This window comes from Fistularia commersonii, chromosome 14 (genome assembly GCF_037954325.1).
Source record: "Fistularia commersonii isolate RoL2024-O1a breed Wild chromosome 14, RoL_Fcom_v1.0, whole genome shotgun sequence".
Lineage (NCBI taxonomy): Eukaryota > Metazoa > Chordata > Actinopteri > Syngnathiformes > Fistulariidae > Fistularia > Fistularia commersonii.
In genome coordinates, this window is record NC_141297.1 from 13,114,938 (window position 1) to 13,130,519 (window position 15,582).

General features: G+C 39.4%; 1 protein-coding gene across 1 annotated transcript in view; it reads left to right on the top strand.

Annotated features, from left to right (window-relative positions):
* The window catches only part of LOC147227334 (vitamin D3 receptor A), an 80,314-nt gene that overhangs the window by 36,131 nt on the left and 28,601 nt on the right, over positions 1 to 15,582 (top strand). The window contains exon 2 of the mRNA XM_086158938.1: positions 11,532 to 11,679. Within this exon, the coding sequence (XP_086015064.1) occupies positions 11,534 to 11,679 (146 nt within the window). The 5' untranslated portion in view covers positions 11,532 to 11,533. The remainder of the gene's footprint in view (positions 1 to 11,531; positions 11,680 to 15,582) is intronic.

Below are 15,582 nucleotides of genomic sequence, written 5' to 3' on the forward strand. Positions count from 1 at the left end.
CACCATTGTCAGAATTAGAATTAGAAACATTTTTTGCCACCCATATTTAACAGCTTTCAGTGCAAAAAAGATACCTGCGATGATGGTATCACTAAGATAGTAGTTATCTGTCCATGTGGTGCACTGCAAATGTATTTTTAAGTTGTTTTGGATCCACATGTAAGGAACTTTGACCTGACAGGTTTTTTGAAATAGTTTTTTTAAAACACTAGTGAAATGATGTAGAACTGTATGATACGAGGAATGAGTGGGGTCCAAAAAGGTGCATCTTGTCTGTACTTGTGGCCTAAATTGGGACAGAGCTCAGCCTCTGCTCGTGCATGCATGCATACATGTTCATGAATATGTCTGTTACTGTGAAGCTTTTAACTTGTAGAATGAGAGATAGTATATTTTGTCGGGATCATCACTTTCATGGTTCTACATCACGCAAGTGCTTACTGTGTACTCAGTGGTCTTGTGTGAGGCTATATGATTTAATATCATTAACATATTGTCTATTGGCACTGGTGGCTGCAGGGCTGGACCCACGCTAGTGTCTGTGTGTCATGTTTATGTGCCCCCAGCTTACCTGTCACTAGTGAGTGTAAGCCACTGTCCACCTGGGCCCACCTGTACTTATCCTCGCACATGTTCATTTCCCCTCTGTCACAGTGCTATATACCCCCCCCTGTACGCAATCCAATGATTTCATGCAAAGCGTATGTTCCACTGTTTATGATGGCCCTATCTTTATAATTTCATCTGCAAATATTCACATCTCCAGGCGAGCAAATTTTTGTGCCATTTGTTATTAATTTGAATTAATTGATTAATTAGTTTGTTTGTTGTTATTTTGGGTTCTGTGTAAGGAGATGACAACGCACATTCAATTGCTTTTTTCTTCAAATGTTTCAGAGCACAATCGTGCTACAGGTTTCTCTGAGATCTAAATTCCTGGAATTGGCCTGTTTAATGGAAGGGCACTTATAATGATTAAGATATCAATAATTACCGTAAATATGTTGCATATCTTAACATGTCTTTACAAAGTTTTTGCTTATTCCTGCCTTGTAATGATGTCATTCCTCATCTTGACCCCACCTCTTATTTGTTCACTTGTCAGTTTTTTTTTCAATTATTTAACCTAGCATATCTAAATGCTTTGTTATCTTGTCCGCGTCAATTGCCTTGTGACCTGTTATTAGTCACTCTTGTTGTAAGATATGGCTTAGCCTAAATACAGGCATTAGTGGGAGTCTCTTTTTGTTGCACATATTTGGCACATATACACCAGTGTGTTTGCTGTTTGTTGCTGCTAATTCAGCATCCTTCTTCAGTTCCCTGTTGCTGTACATTTTTTGCTTTTTGTGCTCAATTTATCTGCCTCCTACTTCTTACATTAAAACTCTATGTGGCAGTATTGTTCCTAACCCTCTATTTGGAGTAAGTTTTATATTGCATAAATTCCTGCTCACTAAATCTAAATTAGAGGCCACCTGAGATGAGAGGGTATTAGGGCATACCTAGTACCTCTGTAATCTCTCCATTGTTGGATATAAAATAAAACCACTCTGGCTTTGATGTTGTGTGCTGTGTTAAGATGTAGTAAACTATTAGTTTAAAGAGAAATTTGAACTACTCATCCAGGCTCTAGTCATCTCTCGTTTGGACTACTGCAACTCCCTCCTTTCCGGTGCCCCAGCGGTGACCATCAGGCCTCTGGAGCTTGTTCAGAAAGCGGCAGCCCGCCTGGTGTTCAACTGTCCCAAATTCTCCCACACAACTCCCCTTCTTATGTCCCTACACGTGTTCCCGGTAGCCGCCCGCATCAAGTTCAAGTCCTTGGTGCTCGCCCACCGGGCAGTGAATGGGACAACCCCGTCTTGCAGTATATGGGATATGATCAAGCAGCAGGTCCCTACCCATCCCTTCCGATCTGCCACCTCTGGGCGTCTGTTCACCCCATCATTCAGAGCCCCTGGCAGCTGATCGAGCTGGTCTTGGCTCTTCTCGGTCTTGGCTCCTCAGTGGTTGTTCGCCATGAGCTGCAAACATACCTCTTCACCAAGCCACCAAGCAGGACCCTACTAATCACACTTAGCCCCTTACCCCCCCGCCAAAAAAAAAAAAAAAAGAAGGATGAAATGAATGTATGTATGTATATGGTTCTGAGATGCCTATTTGGTTGAGTGATCACTTCTAACTTCCGACCACTGGTACTTCGGATCTTTGGGGACTGAATTGCACTTCTTGTAAGTCGCCTTGGATAAAAACGTCTGCCGAATGACAGTAATGTATTGTAATGTAATGTAATGTAATGTAATGTAACTTATCAAGACAAATGTTAAAAGTTCAATAACTGTGTACTTTTGGCCAAAGAAGATGTGTCAGATAATTGCCAGTGCTTAATATGTAATCATATGTGATGATGAGCAACATGATTTTACAGTTTGATAACTAATCACTATAACTGTAACATGTGGCAATATAAGGAGTGGCTGTTTGGTCTTTGGTCTTATTTTGAATGTGTGCTTGTTAAGCTCCTGCCTGGCTGCTACTTTGTTTTATTGTACTGGACTGGAGTTTATGGTGGTTAGCTGTTAGTGAGGCCCACTGTGAGGCAGCTGGTGGTAAAAGTAGGACATGCTCCCTGTTGTGCAGTCTATAGAGTGAACCCCTCCATATGTCATAGATTCCATTTCCTCCTATACTGAACCTCAAACAGGACCAGGCAGTACTGGCCTGCTGCTGAGCTTTGAAGAGAAACTATGTGAAAGGATACACAGAGGCTCCTTTTCCAGCTTCACAGCTTTTTGTCTACTGACTTGAAATGGTTGGTGACAAGTGTTTTTTAAAACTATGGAACCTGACATTTTTATTAATTACAGCATCAAGAAAAGACAGTACAATGTGTGTAAAGAGCAAAATTAAATTGTTTCTGCGGCTAAATTTTATCAACACAAGCATCCTATTTTAAAAGAAGGGTTTGTATGGCTTCATACTAAAAAGAATGCACAGCGTTTGTTTGAAAACCCATTGGAATTTGGTTAAACCTTAGCTTCCCCAGAAAACTCTCCCTTACCTAAACCTATTGTATATAATATTAACCGTTTAATCATGTGCTCAGATGTATGGGGCTGCAAAATACCAATAGATGTGCACAAGGTGTGAAATGTATGGAAAAAAATCTCTTTTGGATTTTGCATATTTCAATTCTCATTGGCTGTTCTGCATTTAAGATGAACTAAACATTTGATAACTTTATTCAGAATTTCTAATTGTTATTAGAGGTGTCTCACTATGATACCCTCAACAATCTCAGTTGATCAACTGCATAATCAGCAACAGCTTGCAGTTTAGATTCCTCCTATATAGTTTTATTCTATTTATTTCTATTCACCCCTTAGATTAGAAGTCAAGAAATTTCAAAGTAATATATCAATAGATTTTAAAGGATGGCTGGAGTCTGTTGATGTTGGTTTTCCACTTTTGCCGAAGTAAACATCCCTACTACTTGTGTTTTGTATCCACTTCATTCCTGTTATCTGAAGTGGATTGAAACAAAGAGGGACCTCTCAAACAATGGTGTGAACCTTAATTGATTTCCGTAAGTAAACACTCATTTCTCTGCTCTCCTCCTCTGTTTGGTCAGAGGTAAGGGTCATCTATGGAGCAGCCTGTGGTTTTTTCCCATAAATTAGCAAAGCATTGAACCATATTTCCAAATGAGCAAATCATTGATCATATCTGTCCTTATTTGAAGTGATATATATTTTTGTTGTATTATGATTTGTCTCAGAAAGCACATTTGTGATTTGTTGGCTGTGGCACCATGCTGCCTTATATGTGGTTACGAATATTCCCACTCATCGAACGGAAACATGCTGTGGCTAAGATGTTGCAGTTGCAGTACCATGGTGTCATTTTGGTTTATATTTCAAATAATTGTTTATCTTGGGACATTTTAGCATAGAATCAGAATCAGAATAAGAATCTCTTTAATTGCCAAATGTACGATGTACACAGGAATTTGAGACATAGGAGATTTATACAGTTTAAGTTAAATATATACAAAATAAGAAAGGGGGAAAGTGTCTTTGGGAATGGGGATGGGGGGATTACAAGGAAATGTTGAGGAGCGTGATGGCGCGCGGGAAAAAGCTGTTTAAATGACTAGTGGTGACTTGTGGACCTGAACCTACGACCCGCTGGGAGGGTTGTGAGGGTAGGTCTTCTGTTTTACCTTCCAGATATTACTTTTTTTTTTTTTTTTTTAAACATAGCCGTGTTAGGAAGAAGGTGAGAAAGACACACAAGAATGACAAACATTCTCTTTATATAACTCTAACACGTTATATGTATATTGCTGTGCTTATTATGTTAGTCAAATATGAACATCACTTAACCAGCAGCACCTGAAATGAAATGAGTCCATGTAGAGGTTGGTGATGTGTGACACTAATTGTATGTGTAAAAAAATTTAAAGACTGTCACCATGATTTCCTGTTGAGTTTTAGAAAAGAATGTAAAAATAACTGAAATCAGTAGAGGGTAGTGGTGTGGCTTTTGTTGTAAGACCAGTAGTCCTGGAACTGAAAGGTCCTGGTTTGATTTCTGAGCCCCTCCTAGTCTGATGAAATTTTGTTGAATCTCTAACTGCCCTCCTGGCACTGCTCAAGTGGCTGCCCACTGCTCATGGTTCATCCATGATGGATAAAATGCAGAGCATGGTTTCCCCCTAGGGATTGATAAAATATTCAAATTTCCGAGAGGAAAAAAAAAAAAAAAACATAGTATTTGAATTTTGAGTGGTGAAAAACATCTTGTTCACTAAAATTTTCAGCAAGCTTGAACACTCTACAGATTGGTCAGCAATTGCCTACTTTTGTGAAAGCAACACATGTGAGTTAAATGACACCAGATCCACATTAATCAGTAGGGCTGGTCTGTGATCAAGGGAACACACTTTGTCATGATGAAGAAATGTGATGGTACTGGTTCAAATTAATCAGTGCATCGATAGGCTATCTTAATAGAAGTTGAAACAGGCAGAAACTCAAAGCTGAGTCCTCTGACATGTAGCATGTGGTCTGGTCCTGTTCCCCTTGCCCCAGAGAGGTGGTCTGGTTGTTTGTGTGCGATAAGGCTTTTGCAAACTGAAAAATTAATTTATGATATCAGTAAAGCATGAAGACACACATGGTACAGTAGATGGACTGCTCTTAGGGGGAACCAGAGGGAGGATTTTTCCAACTGTGTAACTGCATAAGCTTTCCAAAGCAGTGTATACAAACAGGGTGATCATTTGGTATTAATGCAACATTTAATGCAATAGTATTTTACTAACCTTTATACCGCAAAAGTACTTGAGCCCTTTTTTTACGTGTCTTTGGATAAGCCTTTCAAACAGTACTTAGCGCATTAAATTATATATTGTTTATTATTCTGAACAAATTTTCTCCTTAAATGTATCCATTCGACTTGCAGTTAGTCTTATTTTCCCAATTATAGGCTGAAAAAACAAAAGATCCTTGATGGCATTCACAAATAATGTTATTTTGTTAAGAGTAATTTCAGTTTTTTTTTTCAGTGTTTATCAAATATTTGATTTTAAGTAGGCGTTGTATTATACAACAGTAATGTTAAACATAAAAAAACTTTCTGTAGGCGATAAACCCCTTTTGAATAACCTTTAGGGGTAATTGTAATCATCAGTGTTATGATTCAGAGCTTCAATAGCTTCTACAATTAAATAGGCTGGACTTTTTTATGCCTTTTTTGAAGTAAATGCTTGAGTTGTTTGAAACAACTTCCATCAGATTTTGTGTGTGTGTGTGTGTGTGTGTGTGTGTGTGTGTGCATGTGCGTGTGTGTGTGAGTGTGTGTGTGTGGGGGGGGGATGGGTGTTGTTATATAATGCTGAGTGATTGGCTGAGTCTTGATGGGCTACCTCATGGGATCTCTTATTTACTTGCTGTGAGGGGTTAATGAATTGCATTACCAAATGTAAAGCCGATTTCTCATCTTTTCGGAGAGGAAAGTAACATCAGGGTCAGTTAAAACCGATGAACTGTCTGTGTTCTGTAATCCGGTCTGATTATCCATGTGGCTTAATGCCTACATTAGATGTCACTTGTGCTCAACTTTACGTAAATCTCAGAAGTGTCATGGATGAATGTGTTTGTGTGACAAGTAGAGGTAAGCAGAAGTTGGCCAGCAAAATAGGAGACTTCTACTTCAACAATAAGGTTTACATTGACACAGACAAGTTTTTCTGTCTAATGAGAGTCACTAACAAAAATCTTTTACGCTACAGGAACTAAGCCGAGTTGTTGCAAGATAATCTCCTTGCCTTTAATCAGCAGGTTGGTTGTGGGTGTGACGTTACATGTGGCTTAAGTTTTGAGCCCCTCACAGGTACTTCTCTCCAGTGTCATGACAACTACAGATTTTATAAATTACTTTTGCGTTGTAATACCGAGGTTTGTTCATTTGAACAGTTAGTACCTCTCAAGATGGATGTTGTCCATTTTGCTGACTAGTTATTGAACATCAGCCAGAAAAATAGATTAAGTTTCCAGTTTGATTGTAGTTTGTCTGGCTTACCCCTTCAACCCGCTTCTGATGATTTTGCTGCTGTTAAATAAATATTTATACTAACCCGCATCATACCAGAAATTATTTAAAAGTACTTAGTAAAGAGCGGTTCTTCAAAGTTGCCTTTTTGGTAATTAATATATACACACCATAAGCTTTATGATTAGGCTATGTCAGATCTAATCTTAGTTGATTTACACAGTTCGGAGACAATATGTGAAATGATAACGTGAATCTCACCACCGCTCACTTGGTGGGGTCTGATTACAAAACTTTTGTACATTGATTGATTAATAGAATTTGTAATTTGTTTTTCCTGGAGATTCTCTTGATTTTTGGGAGTCTGTTAGCAGCAAGCCTTGTTTTGCGGTAGATTAGTGAAAGATCAACACCAGATTACATCTGTGTGTTTTGCTGTTGTGTACTAGTATCTGCCCATATTAACCAAGTCCAGTTAACAACTATCTTCAGTGCTGACAAGCTCAGGGATGGTTTGATTCCTGAGCTCCTTTGCTCCATCGAAGTGTTGCTGAGCCACACACTGAACCTCTAACTACTCCCTATGTGCAGGATTCAGAATTCTGAAATTCAAAATCAAACAGAATAGGCATTAGAATTCTATTCTGTGGATTCATGACGTACAATAGAGTTCATTATATGTTTAAACATATACATATCTTATTAAATGCAGGTCTAAGTCTCAAACTAAAGCTTTTTAGAACATCCCCATTAGCTGATGCACAGGTCACCATTTTCCATTGATAGATAATGAGAGAAAACCTAAATGTCTTGGGAACTCTTGTATTACCTTGGATTTTGATCCAGACCTTTCTCTTTTTTTTTTTTTTTTTTTTTTTACACAAGACTCCAAAACTCTCACAGGTACTTTCTAGTGAGTGTGATTTATATTTGCTTTTCCTTCTCTATTTTTGTTATTGAATATAGTCTTCAGTAAAGATGTGATGAACCTTTCACTGCGCTGCATTTCTAAAGGCATCCCAAATGAATTATCAGACACTATTTCATATTGGAATAGTTACTTCAATATTTGCAGATTTTCTGCTGTGTAGTATTTTATAATTATGTACATAAAATAATCAGGTTTTAGATACCGTAAATAAACATGAACCGAATGCGAAGGAGATCGTATAATAAAAAGAAAATTGTTTGAAAATTGTTTTTGGAGAGTTGCTTTTAAGTTCCTGTCATACGTTTCCTCTGTGTGTTTATTTCTATAATCATATCAACCTGTTATTATGCGTCAGCGTGTTTGTGTGTGTGTGTGTGTCTGCTCAGTATATCTTAGTGTCCTCATTTCATAAACAGCAGAGTACCGTAACTTATCAACATAAATTTCTAGTGTTCAAGTGACATCAACTGTTTTTGTGAAAATGGGTCAATGAAGAATATTTTTATCCACCTCTGAGTAGTGTTTTGTTTAAAAACTTTTGTTCCTCTTTCCCCTCCAATTTTCAGTTCAGTCAGCTTTTTTTGGCAGATCATCTACACTGGTATGAAGCATCCAAATGTAAGTAACATTGGCTGCTGCAGTTATTGAAACAGAATTAGTTTAAGCACTAGTATAAACAACTTGATTTCTTCTGAAAACATAAGTTCACAGGGTGCAAAGTTCATAGTTCTTCAACTTGTACGGTTCTCATCACCTCTGTCAAGGGTCCATTATCTCAAGGAAACCCAGAAGAACCAGTCATAGAAAATAGATGGATTATGATAGAAAAGGCAGAGCCTCATTCAAAATAATTATTCTCATCAGGACTTTTAAAACTATTTGTGTAAGAAACCATAACGACAAATATACCTTTTACAAAGCCTTTTTTTCCTAGTACAATGGAAAACAAAGAACTATTCATTTCTGCATTTCTGCAAAAAGAAACACCATGAACACCATGACCAGGAAAGCACTATGCAACAAAAAAAAAAGACATTTTGCTTAAATTTTATTCAAAATAACTCGGAAAATAGAGAAGAATCATGTTAGTTCTTAGATGGAGAAGAATGTAAGATCTCTCAATACTTAAATTAATAAAGAACAGATAGTGACAATAGTGATGAAGATACATGATAGTTGAGGAAACTGGAAAGAGCTTTTGAAAATGAAATACCTGCCTGACTGCTTCACTTTCTGCCTTTTCCCTGCCAATTAATCACTCTCAACATAAATAAATGAGATTGCTAGTTAATAAGCAGAAATACAAAAGAGTAGCAAGTGAGAGAAAGCACAGTCAGTGACAGAGAAGTGATTAAAAGGGAAGTCACTCTACGATTTCTAATGACACAACAGGAGCTTCATCCTCCTGTTGTTAATCAGCACGAATAATGAAGTAGCAGCTGGGTCTGTTGATGCAGATCTGTTGAAGCCCAAATTGCAAGATCATCTTCCATTTAATTCAGCCTGTACAAAAACACATTTTCGATACTAATGGCTAAACAGAATAACAACATGAGGAGATGAGTGAAAGCATCACAATCATAGTAGATAAATGTGAACTAATCTGAAAAACCCTTCAGACAGATAATTGGTGATGTAATTGCATATTGAAGGCACAGATCAATGTGTTTATTTGTCATTTGTTTCACGGCTGATACCATTTGAAGAATACTGACATAAAACACCCATTTGCAGTTTGACTAAACTGTTATAGATACTTTGAATTCAACAGTTGGTTAATGTGATGACAAATACTTACTCTATATTGCACTTTTTATTCCTAAATTTGGATTTATTTTAAAATCTGTCTAAGGTTGCTCCAACTCAGCTTAAATAACAATAAATGCCCCATACATATTGCTTATCAACATACTGTTTGGGTACTGAGTAAAAATACTTTTTATTTCTTAAATGCATTAGTCCAGTCTAACTTGAAGCCTTGAAGTAAATTGACCCTATCTATTAGAATATATTTCCTTGATAGTATTTGAAATCTTGCTGTCATTTTATTCTCATCCTCTCATTCACTCACTATAGATATGTCTTGCTGTCTTTTCTAGTACATCCAGAATATTTATGCTTTTGTTCATGTGTTTAAACTGGTCATCATAGCACTTGAGCTTGAGAAATCTTTGGTGTGCATATTGATGTGTGTCATTCCTTGGGACACCCTGGGGCATTTTGCTGATATGTCACAGTATATTGCTTGTGATGGTGATCGGGACAATGATACTAATATAACATGATCATGTTTTCCCCCATCTTTTTACTGCGCTCAAACCTACCTCCCCTCCTTTTCTATAAGTTGTGCAATCGTCATATACACTAACTCATCTCTGTCCTCATTTGATATTATCTGAGCTCTGCTTCAATGCAAGTAAACTCCCCACCAGCTTTATTCTGCAGCCATGTGACCACTGTCTCCCTGTGCCTAAGTTCACTGTATGCAACGCCTCCCCTCTATGCCCCAGTTTGGCTGTCTTCCTCTCACGTGACCCCGCCGTCTCACTTTACCACCCGTCCCCCTATACTGGTCAAGGTCCCTTTATTTAAGTAAAACAATACCAAAGACCTAATACTATGTTTTTTTTACTGTATTTCCTGTTCCATTCTTTTCCTGTCAAGTCTTTGTGCTGTGCTTGGATGAATTAACAGTATAACTTACTTTTAATATAAATAGTCAGTGTTAGAAAGAAAAATCTCAGAGGGCATCTGTGACAGAGGTTCTAAGTATGCGCGCACACACACACACACACACACACACACACACACACACTCATTTTCATGTCCTAAATTTAATATGACCAGCTTAAATAAACTGTCTCCACTTATATGCAGAAGTATTTATGTCACCTTGTGGTTTTTAAGTGCTTTACATTGGATTACATTCACCTATTCCCTCACACACTGATGGCGGCAGAGCTGCCCTTCAAGGCACTAACCAGACCATCTGGAGCAACTCAGGGTTCAGTGTCTCTGCTCAAGGGCACATTGGTATACAGGAAGAGTGGGCTGGGAATTGAGCCACTGACTTTCCAGTTGGAGGGACACTTGCACTACCATCCAAAAGCATATCCAAAAGTCTTCCTAAAATTAAAGTTTGAACATAAAGTTCCAAAACAATTATTCAGGGCTTTTGACACTCGGCTTATTAAATAATACAAGGATTGGCATCCCTTTATTGGTAATTAATGAATAATTACTCACTGCACATGCATTGTATTTTCATTGTGAAACAGCTGTTCATCTGAACACCTGAATTCTCTCAAAAACCTACAATATACAGTGATACCTGCCCTACCATTGTCTCATCCTCCTCAGTGTATCCTCATCTCCTCTATTACAGGGAAGGACTTTCTGTACAAATTCATATGGATTTGTTTTCTCAGTTAGTGGGCCGGTGTATGTTACTCAACTGTTGTTTATTTCATGGGGGTGGGTCGGGGGGGGGCAGATGGTTCGTGTGTGTGTGCGTGTGCATGTGTGTGTGTGTATGTGCGTGTGCATGTGCGTGTGTGTGTATGTGTATGCGTGCATCTACACACAGATATTTCATGTTACCAGTATGAAATGTATCTCTCATTCCTTAGCGATTTTGCAAGTGGCCCTCTTTCCATTATTCATTCTCTTTACCATTAACACTGTAATTCCTGTGTGTGTGCATGTGCGTGTGCATGTGTTTACGTATGTGTGAGTGTACCTGTGTCCACTGAGTCACGCAGCCAATAGCTGTAAGCTGCAGTGAGTATGTAAGTCAAAGCCTTTTGCTAAATATGCTAATGGACGAACACCTGTTAGTATAAGAGGAAAACACACATCTCCCAAGCACACTCCCACACAACACCCGGCAACAGGAGCCAATCAAAATTTTAAGCTTAATATCAGATTTTTCAAAATTGCAAACAAAGATATGTACGTGAACAGTTCCTGCTTGGTTGTGTATTTTTTGCCCCTCTTCAGGACTAAGTGGCTGTAGTTTCACCTATTTTTCTTTGCTTTACAGTGATGGAGCCCATGACGGTGACAACGTCGGTGGTTGGACCAGAAGAGTTTGACCGCAATGCCCCACGGATCTGTGGTGTATGTGGCGACAAGGCCACCGGGTTCCACTTTAATGCCATGACATGTGAAGGCTGCAAGGGTTTCTTCAGGCAAGTGTCATCCTTGAGTCATACTTATTCATCTTCCTTATTGTCTTTGTATTTTGTGTGTTTGATACATGGATTTGCATGCCTGCCCACCTAATATATAATTTGCAGCATTTAAACATGGAGGTAGTTTCATTTCACCATTGCCTTTGTTTTGAATTTGACATAAACAGGGATTTTATTGTTATTTTCATCCAAGTAAGACAAATACATCTTTGTCACTATTTGTTTTTTAATAATTACTGAGCAAAATGGTAGAAACATTGGAGAGTCACTTTACAAAAGAAATATTTATTTGATTTTGGTCATTTGATATATATGTATATAGTAATGTATATAGGTCTTGTTGATCCCTTGCAGCTTTGCTCCTGATAAAACTGTTGCTGTTCCTAAAACACATTTTAAGATTAGAACTGTTAATATATACTTCATTTTCCTTCTATGTAGTAGAGAATAGTGGGTACAAAAGTATGTAGTAGAGAATAGTGGGTACAAAAGTAAAAATGTGTATAATTTGTTAAACAATGGCTATTCTCTTTAACTTTGTATATTATTCATCTATCCATTCGACCATCTGTTACCTACTTCTTGTCGTGTGCTAAGGTTCCTGGGATGCTGGTGCCTTTCCCAGCTGTCTGTGCAAGAGTAGACCCTGTAGTGGTTGCTGATCGCCAGTCACCATCAGCTCACTGATTTACACATTTTGACAGTCTTTCCAATTAACCTTCTGCATGTTTTTGGACTGGGGGGACGACGACCAGAGAACTCAGAGAAATCTCTCGCAGATATTGGAAGAACATGCAAACTTCACACTGAAAGGCCTCCTAAGGGAATTGGTCCTTTGTGCTGTGAGGCAGAAGCGCTAACCACTGCACCGCCATGTTGCCCTTGTCTTCTTCTTCTCCTTTTGGCGTTTCCCTCCAGGGGTCGCCACACCGAATCAACCTTCTCCATCTTACCCTATTCTCTGTATCCTCTTCTCTCACACCAACCACCTTCATATCCTCTGTCAGTGCGTCCATAAATCTTCTCTTTGGTCTTCCTCAAGAACTCCTGTCTGGCAGCTCCAATTCCAGCATCCGTCTACCAATATATTCACTATTCCTCCTCTGTACATGACCAAACCATCTCAGTCTGGCTTCTCTGAACTTCTCTCCAAAACATCTAACGTGCTGTTCCTCTGATAGACTCATTCCTGATCCTATCCATCCTGGTCGCACCCAAAGAGAACCTTAGCATTTTCACCTCTGCGATCTCTAGCTCTGCCTCCTGTCTTTTCGTCATTGTAGCTGCTTCTAGGCCATACAGCACCACTGATCTCACCACTATCTTGTACACCTTTCATTTCATTCTGGCTGATAGTTTTCTATCACATAGTACCCCTGACATTTTCCACACTCTCTGTTGCTCTGGACTGTTGACTCCAAGTACCGGAAATCCTCCAATTTCATGATCTCCACTCCCTGTAGCCTCACCGTACCACCTGAGGTCTTCTCATTCACACACGGATACTCTGTCTTGCTGCGACTAACCGTCATTCCTCTCCTTTCCAGAGCATACCTCCACCTCTCTAGATTTTCCTCAACCTGTTCTCTGCTCTCACTACAGATCACAATGTCATCTGCAAACATCATGGTCCATGGAGATTCCTGTCTAACCTCATCAGTCAGCCTGTCCATCACCACTGCAAACAAGAAGGGGCTCAGAGCTGATCCCTGATGAAGTCCCAACTCCACCTTGAACCTCACTGTTACCCCCACAGCACACCTCACCACTGTCTCAAAGCTAGCATAAGTGTTCTGCTCAGATCTAACATACTTCTCTGCCACTCCAGATTTGCTCATACAATACCAGAGTTCCCCTCTTAGCACCCTGTCATATGCTTTTTCTAGGTCTACAAAAACACAATGCAGCTCCCACTGGCTTCCTCTGTATTTCTCTATTAGCATTCTCAAATAAATTCTGCATCTGTAGTACTCTTTCAAGGCATGAAGCCATACTGCTGTTCACAAATGCTGACTTCTGCTCTCACTCTAGTTTCCATTACTCTTTCTCTTAATTTTATTGTATGGCTCAACAATGTATCCCTCTTAAGTTGCCGCAATTCTGCATATCCCCCTTATTCTTAAGAATGGGCACACCTCTTCTCCATTCTTCAGGCATCTTCTCCCTCTCCAAGATCCTGTTGAATAATCTAGTAAGATACTCCACTGCTGCCTCTCCTAGACATTTCCATACCTTCACAGGTATATTATCAGGACCCACTGCCTTTCCACTCTTCATCCTCATCAATGCCTTTCTCACTTCACTTTTACTAATCTATGCTACTTTATGGTTTGCAATAGTCGCCTCCTCTACCCTAGCCTCTCTTTCATTTTTCACATTCATCAGCTCTTCAAAGCACTCTTTCCACATTTCTGTCACTCTTCTAGCATCTGTCAATACATTTCCCTCTCTATCCTTAATCACTGTTGTACATCCTTTTCATCTTTATCTTTCTGTTTCGCCAACCTGTATAGATCATTCTCTCTCTCCTTACTGTCCAACTGAGGATACGGGTCATCGTACTCCCTTTGTTTTTCCTTTGCTACCGCTATCTTTACCTTATGATGGAACTCTCTTTAATCCTGTCTGTTCTCTTCAGTCGTGTCCCACTTTTTCTTTGCTAACCGTATATACTCCTGCACTTCCTTATTCCACCACCAAGTCTCCTTATCTACCTTCCTTTCAGATGACACACCAAGTACTCTCCTACCTGTCTCCCTGATAATACTAGCTGTAGTTGTCCAATTATCTGGAAGTTCTCCCTAACTAACCAGAGCCTTTCTCAATTCCTCCCTGAAAACCATACAACACCCCTCCCTTTTCAGCTTCAACCACTTTGTCCTCTGATCTGCCTTTGTCGTTTTGATCTTTCTTGTCACCAGTCATCCTACAAACCACCACCCGATGCTGTCTGGCAATGCTCTCACCTACAGCTACTTTCACTGATCTCTTTCAGGTTACCCCGTCTATACAAGATGTAGTCTACTTGTGTGCTCCTACCTCTGCTCTTATAAGTTACCCTATGTTCCTGTCTTTTCTGGGAAAATGTGTTCACTACATTAATTTCCATCCTTTTTGCAAAATCTATCACCATCTGTCCCTCTCCGTTCCTATCCTGTATACCAAATCTACCCATCATTTCTTCAACCCCTCTATTGCCTTCACCAACATGTCCATTGAAGTCTGCACCAATTACCAGACTCTCATCTCTGGGGATATTCTGCATCCCTTCATCTAGCTCATTTCAGAACTTCTCCTTCTCAAACTCACCTGCGGTGTATAGCCACTAATAGCATTGAGCATCACACCTTCAATTTCCAGTTTCAGACTCATAAGTCAATCTGACATTCTTTTCACCTCGAGAACATTCCTAACAAACTCCTCTTTCAAGATAACTCCGACTCCATTTCTCTTCCTGCCAGTACCATGATAGTACAACTTAAAGTCTTTTCATAAGCTTTTGGCTTTACTACCTTTCCATCTGGTCTCCTGGACATACCGTATATCCACCTTCCTTCTCTGCATCATGTCGACGAAGTCTCTACCTTTTCCTGTCATAGCCCCACAATTCTAAGTCCCTACTCTCAGTCCTAGACTCTTGCCTTTCCTCTTCTCTCTTTGCTTCTGAACACACCTTCCTCCTCTCCTTCTTTGACCTACAGTAGCCCAGTTTCCATTGGTTCCCTGTAGGTCATCGGTACCAATGGCAGTCGTTGTTAACCTGGGCCTCGACCGATCCGGTATGATCTGGTTATTATGGTTGATTCGCATGTTTGGTTTTAAAAAGTTTTACGCCGGATGCCCTTCCTGACGCAACCCTCTGCATTTATCCGGGCTTGTAGCCCTTTGTATACCATACAT